Raw genomic sequence first — 16302 nt, 5'->3', positions numbered from 1 at the left:
CCCAAAGCGCTGAACAGTCAGATGTCGGGGCCCGAGCATGCGGGAGGGGTGGTGTAGGGATGGGGGAAGGCAGAGAGGTGGGAGGGAGACCAAAGGCATGGTCGAAGGGAAAGGAGGAGTTGGGAAGGCCGATGAGGAGGGAGTTCCCATAATCAAACCTTGAGGTGACGAATGCATGGGTGAGGGTTTGGGCAGCCTGAGGGGTGAGGCAGTGGCGGAGTCTGGCAATGTTGCGGAGATGGTGGTAGGCAGTGCCGGTTATGGCGCGGATGTGTGGGAGAAAGGACAGTTCAGGGTCAAACAAGACACCCAGGTTCCTGACTGGCTCAGTGAGGTTGAGTGTGCAGCCGTGGAGGCTGATGCTGCCAGTGCCTGAGATGCGGAGGCGCTGGCGCGAGCCAATCAAGAGGGCCTCGGTCTTGCTGACATTGAGTTGGAGAAAGTTGTCCCTTGTCCAGGACTTGATGTTGGACAGGCAGTCGGTCAGGTCCTCAGTAGTCCTGGAGTTCAGGGTGGAGGCAGAGAGGAGGAGTTGGGTGTCATCCGCATACATGTGGAAATTTCCCCCCTGTCTGTGGATGGCATCACCAAGGTGGAGCATATAGAGGGTGAAGAGGAGGGGACTGAGGAGAGAGCCCTGAGGAACACTGCACGAGACAGTGCGGGGGCTGGAGGAGGAACCGTTTGCTGCGACGAAGTGGAGACGTTGTGAAAGGTAGGACCTGAACCAGTCAAGGACAGAACCTTGAAGGTTGAGGTGGGAGAAGAGGCGGTGGAGGAGGATTGAGTGGTCCACGGTGTCAAAGGCGGCGGAGAGGTCGAGGAGGACGAGGAGGCAGAGGGAGCCCTGGTCACACATGTTCAAGTTGTCGTTTGTGACCTTGACCAGAGCAGTTTCCGTGCTGTGGGCAGCACAGAAACCCGATTGGACGGGTTCATGGAGGGAGTGACAGGAGAGGAAAGAGCGAAGCTGGGAGGCAACGGCTCTCTCAAGGGCCTGTCCAGGCTTGACAATGCTAACTCCCTGCTCGCAGGACTTCCCTCCGCAAGATGCAGATTATTCAGAACTCTGCAGCTCATTTCCTCTTCTGTACCAAGCTCTGTGGTGATCACCCCATTCCTTGCCACTGGCTCCCCATCCTTCAGAGGATAGAGTTTAAAATCCTCGTCCTCACTTTTAAAGCGCTCCAAGGTAGTGCTCCGGCTCCTCTGCAACCTATTATTGGTGATAATAGCAACCTGTCCGCTTGCTCCACTTGGTGGCACTGGCCCTCTCCACCATTGGAATCCCTCCCCCTTGCCCCCTCCTTTGCCTCCTTCAGGATCTTCCTTTTGACCTCTCCTTGGGCTGTTCTCTCACCCCCCATCTCCACCCACATTGATTCCAACCGCAGTTTGGATGCAAACCCTTAACTGTACAGAACCTTGGGATGTCCTTCCGATGTGAAAGGTGCTATATAAATGTAATTTGTTGTCGTCCGACATGTGTGGAAACCCATCACTGGCTTGAGTATCCAAACCAAAATGAGTAGAGTTGAAATCACATAATCTAAGCTGACACTCCAATGCAGTCCTGGGGAAGTGTTGCATTGCTGGAGGTGTCATCAATCAGATGAGACGTTAAACTGAGGTCCCATCTTCCTGTTCAGGTGGATACTAAAGATCGCATGGCATATTTCAAAAAGAGAAGGGAAATTTGCCTCGTTTCCTAGTCAACAATTCCCAAAATAGAATTGGTCATTCGCTCCATGACTGTTTGTGGAACACTGCTGTGCTTCAAGGTGACATTCATGTCTGTGTATATGCCTGAAATTTCATTACTATGTCAAATAAGTTTACAGATTCTCTACAATATCAAATGTCAATCACACTATCCTTCCCCACTGTCTTTCTTCTCAGCTCCATCTTTGTGGTTCTGTCCTCCCCTGGTTTCACTCTTGCCTATCCTAATGTCCACTTTGTCTTCTCAAATGGCTTCTCCTCCTGTTTCTGCACTCACACACAACATTCCTCAGGGAAGAGGAATCGTCTAGGATGACATGCACCTGCTCAGAGATGTCATCCACAGACATGAGGTTAACTTCCACATGTATACCCGGATGCCATCCTGCTCCACATCTTGCCTTCATCCTTGATTTCAGGATCACTGCTGTCCTGACTAATTGCCTGTTGGACATTTAGTCCTGGATGAGCTCTAATTTTCTTCAGATGATGGGTTTGTGCAGCAACCCTCCATTGGCACAACATTCCAGCATCTAAGTTTGCAGTCAAGGCATCTATTATTCTTGGAACTTAATTTCTCACTCACATTCCTATAAAAACTGAGCCACAAATACTCAGTACCTCTGGCGGACCTTCACTTCTCATGAATAGATATCCCTGTTTATCTCTAATTGCTTCTCCGTTTTGCTTCTTTTCCTTTTTATACATTAAAATAATGTGTTACCTGCCCGACTTTCTGCTTGGTCTTTTATCTTCCTTTTTTTGCTTCACTATATTGTCTTCTGCTGAATTTTCTTTTGAATTCTTATTTAGATTTGTCTTGATGTCATTTAATTTAATTCAAGGAATCCTGTTTTAGCTGTACCTCTTTATTTATTACTTGTGATATGTGTAATCTGTACCCTGTTGATCTTAAATTGAAAAGTTTCCCACTCTTCATCTACTCTTTATCTACCAGCCTTTCTACCCACTACTGTGCTAGCTCCCGTCTTGTTTTGAAATTAGTTTATGTCCAGTTAGGTAACTTTGTGGCCCATCTCTCCATATTTTTACGTAAAATCTAATCACTGGTTGCTAGATGCTCTCCAACCCTCACATTGCTCACTTGCCCATTTCCATTCCTAGACCAATATCATGAACTGCCTCCTTCTTAGGTAACCTGTAAAGGAACTGATTAAGGAAACCGTATACTCTAGAAACATGTGGATCACGTGTAACTGAAGTATGTGCACCAACATGTAAGAACGGTGCAAATTTGAGCTTTTCTTAGATGGAGGCCTTTACAAAAGCTCTGAGCTCTTTTTCAGGTCAAATTGAGAGAGGCAGACTGACAGTGTTGGAGCAGAAGCTGCCAAAATAGATCTTTTGAAGCTGAAATTTCAGCTTGTCCTCCACCCCCCCCCCCCCCCCCCCACTCTCAACAGAATGTAAAGATTGAGACTCTATTGCAGCTGTGTGAGATGCCACTGAACTGTTTGTGCTGTCCAGTAAGAGTGAGTGACTTTCCAATTTCTGTGGACGGCTAATGATTGAAGTCTGTTTAGATTGTGCTGTGATATTTGTGCATTATGTACTAGTAATGAATAGATCAATAAAATTTTAACAAATCACAGTGTCTTGGCTATCTTTCCTAGTATAACTGTTGAACATTTGAGCTTGTCATAACTGCAGTACCATTATCTGCCTGGAATGCAGGGCTGCATTCCTAATAGTATCAGGCCTCTAAAAGATTGTAAAACATTTGAGCTATTTATACCTTGATACAGTGAAGATCACCGTTTCAGTTGTAATGCTCTCATAGATTGGCTCAAATCAGGGCTTCTAAGGAAAGGCTAAGAACAGGAACACATGTTTTGGTGCAAGAAGAAAGCTCATTACACTTATAATGCATGGCGGGCCAAATATCTTACATAGCCATATTCAAACTGCAGCTCCATAATCTATATATATCTCACAGCAGGTGGTGGTGGAGCATTCCACAGAGATGTTCTCACATACTTCTCTTTCAGACGTGCGTGTGTGTGTGTGTATATATATGTATATATATATATATATATACAAATGTATTCAGTTTGATGATTTCTGTAACTATTAGCCCTTTTATCAATGTAACTGGAACTAATTGCACATAAAGAGCTCTTATTTCCTCTGAAATATAAATAGTAATTTATTTAATATCTGTAAATAACTTTCCTGGGGTTAAACTGTACAGTGGAAGGGAAATTGTCAAAGTGCCTTGGAGTTGGTGAGATGGGGGGGGGGGGGGCAAAATTGTTGGGGAAAAACCCCTGATGTGCAAATTTTAATTTTAAATCGGAAATGTACATCTGAAATAAATTGGTAATTATCGTCCCAGGGTTTTTGGTCAGTCAGGTGACTGATGTAGGTGAAAACTAATCACTATGCTTGTGAGTATCCAAACCGAGTGCAACATATGTATGGCGCCTAGAGTTTGATTGATGGCATGCACCTGAAATAATAACTTTACATTTTCCCAACAGCTGGATTCAGATTTCCAGCATTCAGTTTTTTTTTATCCAGCAAGTGTCGGGTTGCCTGTTAAGTGCAAAATTAAACTGAAATCTGCTGGAAAAATAATGTGAGTTGTTTGCATTTCACAAAAATGCTGCCATACGTAGTTGGCTAACTCCAATTTTAAAAAAAACTATTTGGAGTTTATCAATAACTCCCAATGTGATTTTTAAAAATATAAATGATTGTACTAGTCTTGATTGGGTCGGTCCCTGAACTAGTATTTTCTGTTTTGGGGGCATTTGTAGATGGTTTGTACAATACTATTTTTCTTCAGTGCCATGGAGTCCAAGCGCTGAATCACAGTTATACCTGTATGTACTTTGGGTCGTTTGTGGCACTCATTGATGGTTCTTCATTAATGATTCCCTATTTGTGAAAGTGCCTGGTCTCCACTTGTTTTCCCTCTCAAAAATCTGCTTTTCTCAAAATCCAGTGTTAGATGCCGCATTCACTGTGCAGGGTATAATTAAGTGCTCTGTACCCGCGTGAAGGGTGCGTATAAATGCATATCCCATCATTGCCAATGGCCCTCAACAAGTTACTTGTAATTTCTGGTCCTCAACAGTGCAATATCGGGTGCTAGTGATCTGCAGAGGTAAGAAATCGGCCCACTCACCCTCCTCCCTTTGGTGACTCATGACCCATGCGTGCTCCCACCCGCCCAACCCTAAGAAACAGTATTTTTGCATAGAACAAGAGGATTTTATTTTCTCACCTAATGTAACACATTGCTCAAGCCAGTGAGCAATATTAGCACAGTACCACGAAACTACTACTGAATAAACACAGAACACGTGAAGACTCACCTTCGTCTCAGTGAGTAGGATGAGCCTGTTTGCAAGTGCAAAAAATTCTTAACATTCACATCCCTCCCAACATTTCAAGTGGCAAAAGTGGGTCACAGTAAAAACAGAACTTACCTGTGAGCACGGGAAACTGAGGTGGAGGTGTGTGCACGCATCACCAGCCTTTCTCATGGTCAGAGTGGGAAATGTGCCCGGACAGCAGGTTTTGGGGACATAACAAGAAAATCCTGCACAATCTAACTATTGGGAGATCAGCAGTCAGGTTCTCATGTACCCCCCGATAACCTTGGCACCAAGGGAGCTACAATTTGAAAACCCATATAGTAAAGAATATCACCACCTTCATAACCCAAATGTAACCTACAACTTGCTCTCTTGATACCTCCCAACTCAGCTTCTGACTATTCAAGTGCCACTCCTCTTCCTGCACCCCCCCCCCCAACCGCTGTTCCTCTCCTCTGACATCAACCCCCTCCTTAAAAAAAGATCACCCTTGATCCCTGCAAACCTGGCCCATCTCCAACCTACCCTCTGTCGAAAGTTCGGGAACTCCCACCATTCTCTCCACTCCCTGCTTGAGGCCATTCGGTCTGGTTTCTGCTCTGACACAGCCCCCATCAAAGTTTCCAATCACGCCCTCTACCTCAGCAGTTGGGCCTCTCGCTGCTGTTTTTGACACTGTGGACCATTCCCGGGATCCTCCCTCGTCTCTGAGATCAGACTCCTAGTTCAAATCCTACCAGCACCTTGGGACATCCTCCCGACATGAAAGGCGCTATATAAATGTAATCTTCTTGTTACTTCACTCACTGCTTCCATTTTGTCTCCTTCAACGGTTGCTAATCCAGTCTTCACACAGTTACTGTAGTGTAGCTCAGAGCTCTATCCTCAACTACCTCCTTGTCTTCATTTGTCATGCTCCCTCTTGGTGGTATAATCTACAGACATGGGGTTAACTTCCACAGGGATGCAAAGATTGCCCAAATCCACTTTTCTTCCTCAAATTAAGTCCACTGATGTTATGGCTGCCAGTTTGTCAGACGTCAAGACATGGACACGTTACAAGCTGTTTGGTAAAGGTCCTCCCACTACACAGATGGGGAAACTCAGGCTTGTAGTGATAACTGCTGGAAGCGTTACCTTGAGTTTGAGTTCATACGTCCAACGCCTTGATTGGCTGCAGAGAGGCCAGCAGCTGCTGCTTAAACTCCACACCTCCAACTGGTGGAACCATCGCTCAATGGGAAGGGACGTGTGCCTGAGCTGCGGACAGGAAGATGGTGGCAATGCTCTCACACATTTCATGGTGAGCCATGTTGCCCACTGGGAAGCTCACAGGGAGTTCCTGGCTCCTGCCATTCACCTTGTGAGGCTCAAACCGGCCTTGTCGGATGTCGAATGACCAACTAGTGACTATCCTCTTTGTGGGGAGGTAACTGGGGTCTCCTCAGAGCTGAACTGGCTCAATGGTGACATACCTGGCAACAGAATCTCATAATTGAGCCAACCTTCTGTGGCGGTCTCTGTACTGGGCCAGGTGGGTCTGCAGTATTCCAGGGCACTGCTGATAACAGCGCGGCCAGACTTGGACTTGGTAAACCAGATCAGTCACTGGGGTAGGAACTCTTCACATTCAGCTCCCATTAACCCTACAAGTGCAGATTCCATTTTAAGACATATCTGGAATTTCCATATGTAGGTGGGATGCATGAAATTCTGTTTGGTTTGGATACTCTTAAGCACGGTGATGGGTTTCTGCACATGTCAGACCCCCCAAATAATCAAGGCTTGGATGAACACCCACTTTTTGCAGCTAAATATGAAAAGGCAAAAGGCAACGTCTCCTCACCTCTGGATCCACCTCTTCAGTTTTCCTGAGTTTTTTCTCAAATGCACCAAACATGCACAGTCTCGGCATCCAGTTCGCTCCCCAGCTGTGTTTCCTTCCCCACGTTTGGTCCTAACCAGGATGGCTTCCTTCCACCTCTGTCCATTGCCCATCTCCTCCTCATCTCACACCAAATGCTGCTGAAACCCTCATCCACGCCTTGGTCACCTGCAAGCTATTGTTTCAACAGCAACGGCTTGCATCTATATAGTGCCGGATGTGGAGTAGGAAGGACAACTGTGGGTTGTACCTGAGACCTAGGTTGGCACCGTCGACTGTGTCATTGCCATCAATCTCGCCTCATCAGTTGGAAAAGACATCACACAGACTAACTTGAGGTGGTGTGGGAATTCAGATGTTAATAATGGACGGAGTGTCTAAACAAACTAGTTTGCTGAGAAATTGTGCAGAGTGTACTGCCTTGTTCCTGGAAGAATGTCCCTTTCTCCGTGAGGTACACAATAGAGGATTGGTATTGTGTTCATTGCTACCATATGCAACAATCACACAGGGTCTCCCGTTTGTTTACAACAGTTTTGGCTTATCACAGAACACAACCACAATGCGCTGGATAATTTCTTGGCAAACTGGGACGTACTGGCTGAGTACTGACAAAAGCAGATTGGGCAATATGTCAATTTTGCATGCTGTTCTACAATCTCGTTGAAAGTGCACAGATCTGGAGACTTAAAGGGGCAATAAATACCAACAAAGCACCTTAGTTTAATTTGAGATTGTGTTGCCTGTTATGAGAAGGGGCAGTGTCCACTGAAATTCCATTACTGACAGAATGGTGTTTAAAGAATTATGAAGAAATCTTTAATAACATGGAGTCCTGCAGCTCAGAGCAAGCAAGAGGACCTGTGTTTGATTCTCGGCAGGGCAAAACCTTAGGCAAATTTCCTTATTCCACAAACCTCTGTTTAACTAACAGTAATTAGAAATCTGGTTGTTAGTTGATTGGTGGATCATTTTTTGGGGGTAGTAATCCTTCAAAAGCTCCTTTTAAAGGTACCAACACCTTTTTTAAAGTAAATAAACATTCAGCTTCGATAAGTTTTATCTGGGAAATTCTTTTCAAGAAATGATAAAATACATGAAGCCTCAAAAGCAAAAGCATCAAGAAAAAAACCAATAATAAATTGGTCACTTCAAATCCACAACTGTTTGTGGGATGGCTGATGCATTTTGCCTACAAATAGTCAGTTTACTTTACTGTGAAGCACTTTGAGACATCTAGAAGACGTGAAAAGCACTATATCAAATGCAAGGATTATTATTATGTTAGCTGTTAATAATAATAATCCCTTGCATTTGATATAGCGCTTTTCAAGTCTTCTGGACATCTCAAAGCGCTTCACAGAATTTGCTGCAAAGTGAATTAACCGTATATTTGTGGGCGACATTTGTGTTTTATCTACTGGAGGTTTATTCCTCGATATGTTCTTATCTGAACACTTTTACAATTAGCATTAATCACCTCAATCACTGCAAGGCTTTGAGATGTCTCAAAAATATGAAAAGGCGCTATATCAAATGCAAGGATTATTATTATTATTGCAATGTCGGGGCCTTCTGTTCTCTTTTAAACTTGGCCAAAATTTAATAGCAGATTATTTTTTAAAGGTACATGTTAACTGTTGCCTTTAAAGGATGGACACGATTTTACTAGATTACAGCTTTTTTATGTTCCTGTTTTTGTGTGCCTTGCAACACTATAGTACAATCAAATGGAGATTTTTTCTATTTTAATTAGGTATTTTAACTTTTGTGCTTTGCCAATTTTCTTTGTGAAATAAATGGCACTTGATTTTCAGTGACTAGTGTTGTGGATTGTGTACTGGATACTGGAGAGCAGCTGGGAATAGACTTCAAATTATTTGACCTAAGGCCAGTTTATGATTTATTAAACTGATGGGAAAATAGTTTTAGGACATTGCTAAGAAATGGTGAATATTTGGTTTCTTTTTCAATTTTTATAAACAAAACTCGCCTCAAAGCCAGTTTGTGTGGTATTTGACAGACTCTGCAATTATGCCATTGTTACATGAAGAGTGCTATCTTTATTTGACAATAAAGAGAGACATTTATATGATTGCTGTCTTTAAGATTCTAAAGGGAATAGATAATGTAGACCACGAGAAGCTATTTTATCTTGGATTGAACAGAGAACCAGAGGACACGGCCTGTGATTGAAGGGGGTAAATTCAGAACAAATCTGCGAAAATACTACGGCGAGCGAGTAGTAAACGTATGGAACAGGCTCCCTAGGGAGACAGATGGTGGAAGCAGAAAAGTTTGTTTGTTTCAAGAACAAAATTAGATAGATTTCTGCTGGAAAATAATATCTGGGGGATACAGTATATAGTTTGGGACACGACATGTCAAGCGACTGCCAGGATGGTGGAAGGCGAACTAAATGGACCTCGGTCTTCTTTCGCCAGCAAATTCTTATGTTCTTATATTGGTTGTGTTTATTACCATTGCGCTAGTACGCTGCTTATGTGAACTTGTTATTTCAGCGCGTTCCCACCAACAGTGACCTGTAATTAACAGTGTGTCCGAGCACTCTGCGTGAAGGGCGCTATTTGCAAGTTGTTTGTTGTTGTGTCATCCCAGTGTAGCACGACTTTTAATTGCTCTCCGGACAGAGCTGGGCAACATTGGGTTGACACTTTACCCGAACCTAATGTGGAGTATAAAAAGATTGTGAAGTGTGTAAATTTTCCACACTCCAATAAAATGCAATAAACTTCTAATACTTGGTGTTTATATCGATGGCTGCTCCTCCTCCTCTGGAACAGAGGTCTGTGTGTGTAGATATCTGGTTGAGTACAGGATTGAGCACAGCTGTGATTAGTGCCCCTATCTGTAGTTCAAAGTTTGCAGCCTCACTGTCTAAACTCTCACATACAGTTATGTTTGATAAGGTACTGGAGAGGGATGGCACCCACTGGAACACTTGCCCAGGTCAACAGTTTTCAGGAGGGGAGGAAATTGGGAAAGGCAAAAGGTTCTGGTGGATAACAAAACACCTAGCCTGAAGGTTTTGTGTACTGCATCCATAACCTTTCACTAGAGAAAGTTGTAAAATTCCAATAAAATACAGTTGGAATTTACGTGGGTTTAGACATAGCATATGCCACAAATGTACCTTTTCGCTATCAATTTCACATTTTTCATTCGTTACAGTGGGACGAACTACAGCTGACTTTACAAAACTGAAACCAGGTATGAATCAAAGTTTTAAAGCTTGATTTCAGCTTATTTTAATGAAGTGGTTAATTTTGAGTACCACCTAACCCCCGATCCTACCCTTACTTAGATAATCTTGCTGTGTAACTATTGGGTTGTAAACGCTTTCAACCTGTCGGACAAAAGCACATGACACAATGTAAGAAAAAGCTGAACACTCTAGTTTGAGGAGATGGAAAACAGATGTTTCCATATGACAATTTGATGTCATGATGTCATGTGCTTTTGTAGTTTTGACCATGTTTGTGTTCCACAAAATACCTAAACCCACTTTGTATTCACCTGTAATTGGTGTTTATTCAGTTCCCTTTACTGCAGTGTCTTCAAATTGAAACCTGTGTCATTCAGCAAAGTGTAGAGCATCCCTGGTATAACACACTTTGTAAAGCGCAAATTTGTTCATGATTTTGCACTAAAATTGCTGACTTCCAGGTCATTAGATCACAACGGCCACTTGCTGCATACAGTCATGTCAGCAGAGATCGACTGACCCTGAAGTTGGCCATTTCAGCTTCCTGTGCCAAAAAATAGCTAACTTTGTCACGAGGTGCAGATATCATCACTTTCCTTGTTGCATCTGCAAAACAAACAAGAAATGACAGTGACCTGATGACCTGTTAAGTCAGCCATTTATTTGCCGAAAATCATCTGCAGCCCAGGGGCTGACATACTGGAGCTGCAAACAGCTTTAGCCCTTCGTTATAGGGATACGAATCACCGCATTATAATGGGCTTCACTGAACTGAGCCTCGTTGGGTGTTTTTTTAAGTAAGTCCAGTTCTGAGAAACTATTGTACTTGGGATCTGAATATTGGGATCAAGTCAATCCTCTGCAGTGGCCACGTCAGTCTGGTTCCTGAGCTTAGCTGGTTGATAGGACTTGGCATCAGATGGGACCAGGGATTCTTTCCACATGGTTTCTTGTTAACCTGGTGAGCCAAAGCCCTCACGGATAGGGTGGTCCTAACTGGTCAAGCAGAAGGAAGCTTGTCAGAGTGTTCTCAATGGCATGATATGTGGAGTACTGTAGCTCAGTGGTTAGAGAACTCGCCTTGCAAGCGAGACATCTGGGTTCAATTCCAGGCAGGGAAACTTGGGCAAGTTTCCTTACTCCACACAGAGCCTAATAATAATACCTCCAAAACAAAACAATAATAAATATTCAACCCACGGCTGTTTGTGGGACACTGGTGTGCGCAATTGGCTGCTGTGTTTCGCTCACAAAATGTGCAGTCAATTCACTTTACAGTATATCCTGTGAAGCGATTTGAGACATCTAGAAGACGTGAAAAGCGCTATATCAAATGCAAGGATTATTATTATTATTATTATTATTATTATCATTTTAGTTGGTTAGACTCCAGTAGTTACCCCAACACACACTCTGGGATCCCCAAGCCTTGGCTCTTGCCAACCTGCCCCAAATATTCTTTCGAATTAAGTAAACAGGCTGTGTCCCTCCAGAGAGAGAGAGCATATTCCATTCCAGCAATCTATCTCTGGAATTTCCATGTGTAGGTGGGATGCCTGGAATTCTCAGCTTGGTTTGGATTCCAGACATGGGGAAACTTCTATGTTTTAATGTGCGTGTGTGGAACTCTGTCTGGTTTGGGTCCTTTTGAGCATAGTGATGGACTCCTGCATGTGTCAGACATGCAGTTGACCTTAAAAAATACTTGTAAACCTTGTGCTACATTATATGCTCATGATTTTAAATTTGTATATTGAGTGCTTCCTTTTCAAAAAATGTTCCCTAGCACACAGAGGTCATCGAGTTATTTTCATGAGAGAAATAATACTTCTGTCATATCGCATTGAAACATTTTAAAATGCTTTTTCACTAATGAGTGAGGGATATTGAGCAGAGTATAGTGGGCACTGCACTCTGCCTGCCCTTCATGGAATCATTCACAACAGGCAGACTGGGGGCCATGTTTGACTCATCTTGACAACAGTGTGAGTTTGCACAGTGGTTGCAGGGAGCACAAGTATTGCAAGAAAATGTTTAAGTTCCAAATACTGTACTTTCCTAACAAAGCTGGAGATAATTGATTCCCTCTTGAACTTGGTGAAAGTCACTTTCAATCGTTTTTTCTATATTCTTTTGTACGTTTGTTTCTAATCCCTTTCATCTTAATTCAGTACAAACTCTAATCAAAATAGTGACTAGAATTAATCTGTGTGTATCAACTCCAATTTAGGTTTATATTATTATACAGCACCTGTCATATCAAATAATATCTCAAAGTGCTTTTTACAGGATTAGATTAATTAGAAATGAAATGATTGGCATTAGGAAGGCACATGCGGCAGGCAATTACAATTGGGAATATCAATTATCAGAGGAGGATTTAAATAATTTGCAATCTCTTCACATTTCAAGCTCAGGCCAATGGGCCTCGGAACCAAGTTTATCCTTTATCGTCGTCTCCGGCATGAATTGACTGGAATATTTAATATATTGAATGCACTAGTTTTTATACTATAAATATTCATTTTACAGCAAGAATATCTGAAAACTATAGTCCTATTCAACCCATAAGAGTGGACCCTGCATAGGTTTCCATTTAAGATTTAAAGGTTTTTTGAGCAATATGTTGATGGCTGCTGCGTATTGTTCTGTGCACGCCTCCTTGTGGCCAGTTGCAATATATTAGCCCAGATTTCATTATTTCATTCATTTTCTTTCATTCAAACACAGATGCAGATCCATGAAGATCCTTTGCTGACTGCTGTCCGTTCCCATCTTTAACTTTTAATTGTAAGAATGAACCGAGCCTGTCCCAACCAAAGGAAATGTCACACTTCCCCATTAGTGTTGTCTGATAAAGCCAAGGGTTACAGGGTGAGCTGAGCACACACTGGTCAGACTGGATTTAGTCCGTAAGCTTGTCTGAACAGTAATTTGTCTGTGCATTAAACAATAGGTAATGAAAATTCTCCCAGCCTAGCTTTGAGGTGCATATGCTAGTCACTGCATTTACAATTTACAATTTAACTGGGGTTTTAAGGACTCGTTTGAATTTGCTTCTAGCTTACTTTCCACAACATACCTTAAATTAGTACCTTCACGTACGTCTCTTTGTGACGAGTTTTAGACTGATATTGGCAGAGCAAAAGTAGGCTGTCTACCTTCACTTGTGAATGGGGACTGATGAGGGGGGAGCACTGCTAAGAATTGTAGAAAATGGGTTAAAATAACATGACTAATCTTTTTCATCTACAAGTGCATTGGTACATTTTATTATAGCTGTGCATTCTCTTTGCATATGTGTATATTGCAAAATTAAATTAACACTGCACCCTAACAGTTGGGAATATCCAATTATTTCACTAAATTTATTGTCTCTCCAAAGCATTTATATATATACTAGCTGTACCCGTTGCAACCAAAGGATCCGATATGGAATGTAGATTGACACATAGACAGACATTTCATTTTTATCTATACTCATCTGGGAGGACTCCTGTGGGAGGACTCGGTTCTTTAAAAATGTAATTTTGTTGTTGTTGCCACGGCTTAGCTTTGTGTGAGTTCTTTATTTTGTTTCTGCCGTTTGGCTACGTGCGTGCTCTGTGACACAGGATGCCACAGCGCCACAGTCAGCCGGCATGACCACCAGGTGTAACTGCAGGGCGTGCATATATACATGCGTGCTCTGTAATGCACGATGCCATAGCGCCACTTTGACTCGGTGACCACCAGGTCGCTGTAACTGCAGCGAAAAATGTAAAACTGAAAATAACTCACGAACAATAGGAGATACTGACAAACAAATATGCCCATGTCACCCCTAGATGCAAGACCTTTCCGATGAGGTATAAATCATGTCTCTACGTCAATCAGTTATTGAGATCCTTCTTGAAGCGCAGACACATTGTTGTTTTATTAGTATAAGAAAGAAGATGTGTATGTGTGTACACAGTTTATAAAGACCTGCCAGATTCTCCTTTTCAGCATTTTCAGCGTAGAACACTTGCCTCGCAAACCTGGGTTTAATTCCCAACAGGGTGAAATGTTGGGCAAGTTTCCTTACTCCACACGCGTCTGTTTACCTAACAGTAAGTGGGAACCCGGTTGTTAGTCTATTGGCGGATCACTTTTCTGGGGGTAATAATCCTTTCAAAAAAATAATAATAATAAATTGGTTGCTCAATCCACGATTGTTTATGGGACACTGCTGTGCGCAATTAGTTGCCGCGTTTCACCCACAAAATACTCACTTTACAGTATATTCTGTAAAGCGCTTTGAGACGTCTCGAAGATGTGATAAGGCTATATCAAATGCAGCGATTATTATTATTACTGTGTCTCTTCAGTATCAGATGTGCCTTATGAGAATGAAACCGAGAAGAGAGAATTGAGGCTTCAAGGGTGAGAGAGTTTGCCTTTGAAGTTCTGGCACAAAATGTAATTCTCTTGCAGATAGTACTACAGATGGGAACTGGAGAATAATGTTGATTCTTCGAAACTGAGGTTTTGTCAACTGAAGAGCTGTGGCTGAGCTACTTAATCACTGAGCTAAGCAAATACATCTTTACTGAAGTCAGGAACACTGGCAGCCAAGCTGTTGTGGCAGCATGAGGCAAATAGATCATTGGCTGGGAAACGTACCATCACAGAATAAACTGTACAGTGAATTGACTGTATATTTTGTGGGCAAAACGCGACAGCCAATTGCGCACAGCAGCGTCCCATGAGCAGTCATTGATTGAGTGACCAATTTATTTTTTTTGAAGGAATTATTACCCCTGGAAAAGCGATCCGCCAATCAACTAACAACTGGGTTCCAATTTACTGCTAGGTAAACAGATGTATGTGGAGTAACGAAACTTGCCCAACATTTCGTCCTGCTGGTAATCAAACCCAGATCTCTTGCTTGCGAGGTGAGCGCTCTAAGCAATGAGCTACAGGACTCCACAAAGAGTGAAGCAGTGGACTATGGTTAAATGAGAAAAATCATAATAATTATCCTTAGATTTGATAAAGTGCCTTATCACGTCTTCGAGCCGTCTCTAAGCGCTTCACAGAATATCCTGTAAAGTGAATTGACTATTTTGTGGGTAAAACTCGGCAGCCAATTGTGCACAGAGGCGTCCCACAAACAGTTGTCGATTCGAGTAACCAAATTTTTTTTACATATATGTATATTTTTTGAAGAGTTTGTTACCCTCAGAAAAGCGATCTGCTAATCAATTAACAAGCGGATTCCTACTTACTGCTAAGTAAACAGAGGCGTGTGGAGTAAGGAAACTTGCTTAAGGTTTTGCCCAGCCATAGGGTTATAGGTTCCCAAGTGCTTTGGCACGCTAATCTGCGTGAAGGTTGGTATATAAATGCAAATTGTTGCTGTTGTAGGTTCAATCCCGGCCAGAGAGTAATTTCTTTGTCATCAATTTCTATTGCAGTAAATGGCTATTTACCTGAACAGAATTCTATAGTTGTGTATGTTCATAGCGCCACTTGATCCTTACAGTGTTATCGTGCCTTTCATTTTGGGGGGACGTCCCAAATATTTTCACGGGATATACTGCAAAGTGCAGTGTGTGTTTTATGAGAGAATGTGCAGTATGATTACAGACGCCCATTTCACCATCCACAGATGTTCCTGCACGCACCAACAGATGTTGACTCAGACCCGATGTACACAATCATCAGTTTCTGAGGTTAATCATACACATTCTCTCACAAACTACAATTGGATCAATATGGGCATCTATCATAGTGTTGGCTACTGATAAATACAATTCATTGTGTGACGAGTAGTTTTCATTTCTCCCTTTAACTGTAACCCAACATTTTGATACACAAACCCTTGCATGAACTGATGACAGTTTGGCAGACCAGCAGCAGAGAGACTATTGAAGAAGCTTTACCGGGGTCCTGTGGCCTTTGGATAAAGGGAGTGAACGTTCAGCTTGGACAATGCGGAATATTTCATATCTTATTTTTTCGATCCCTTTTTAGGCATAACTGGCGATCACCGAGTCCACGATGCTAAAGACAGCAAGGACTCCAAACATGGTCGTGGCAGAGCAGGGGAGTCCACCCGCTTCTACCCCGTGAATGTGGCTCAGCCGTTTGAGTTTACCAGT

The 16302-nt window shown here is 42.7% G+C and overlaps 1 protein-coding gene across 1 annotated transcript in view; it reads left to right on the top strand.

Moving 5' to 3' along the window:
• The window catches only part of dgcr2 (DiGeorge syndrome critical region gene 2), a 46268-nt gene that overhangs the window by 11194 nt on the left and 18772 nt on the right, over positions 1–16302 (top strand). The window contains exons 4-5 of the mRNA XM_007910091.2: positions 10144–10182; positions 16175–16300. Coding sequence (XP_007908282.2) covers positions 10144–10182; positions 16175–16300 — 165 coding nt within the window. The remainder of the gene's footprint in view (positions 1–10143; positions 10183–16174; positions 16301–16302) is intronic.

This window comes from Callorhinchus milii, unplaced genomic scaffold (assembly GCF_018977255.1).
Source record: "Callorhinchus milii isolate IMCB2004 unplaced genomic scaffold, IMCB_Cmil_1.0 Scaffold8, whole genome shotgun sequence".
Lineage (NCBI taxonomy): Eukaryota > Metazoa > Chordata > Chondrichthyes > Chimaeriformes > Callorhinchidae > Callorhinchus > Callorhinchus milii.
The sequence above is the reverse complement of the archived record's forward strand: the minus strand, read 5'-3'. Positions and strand labels throughout refer to the sequence as shown.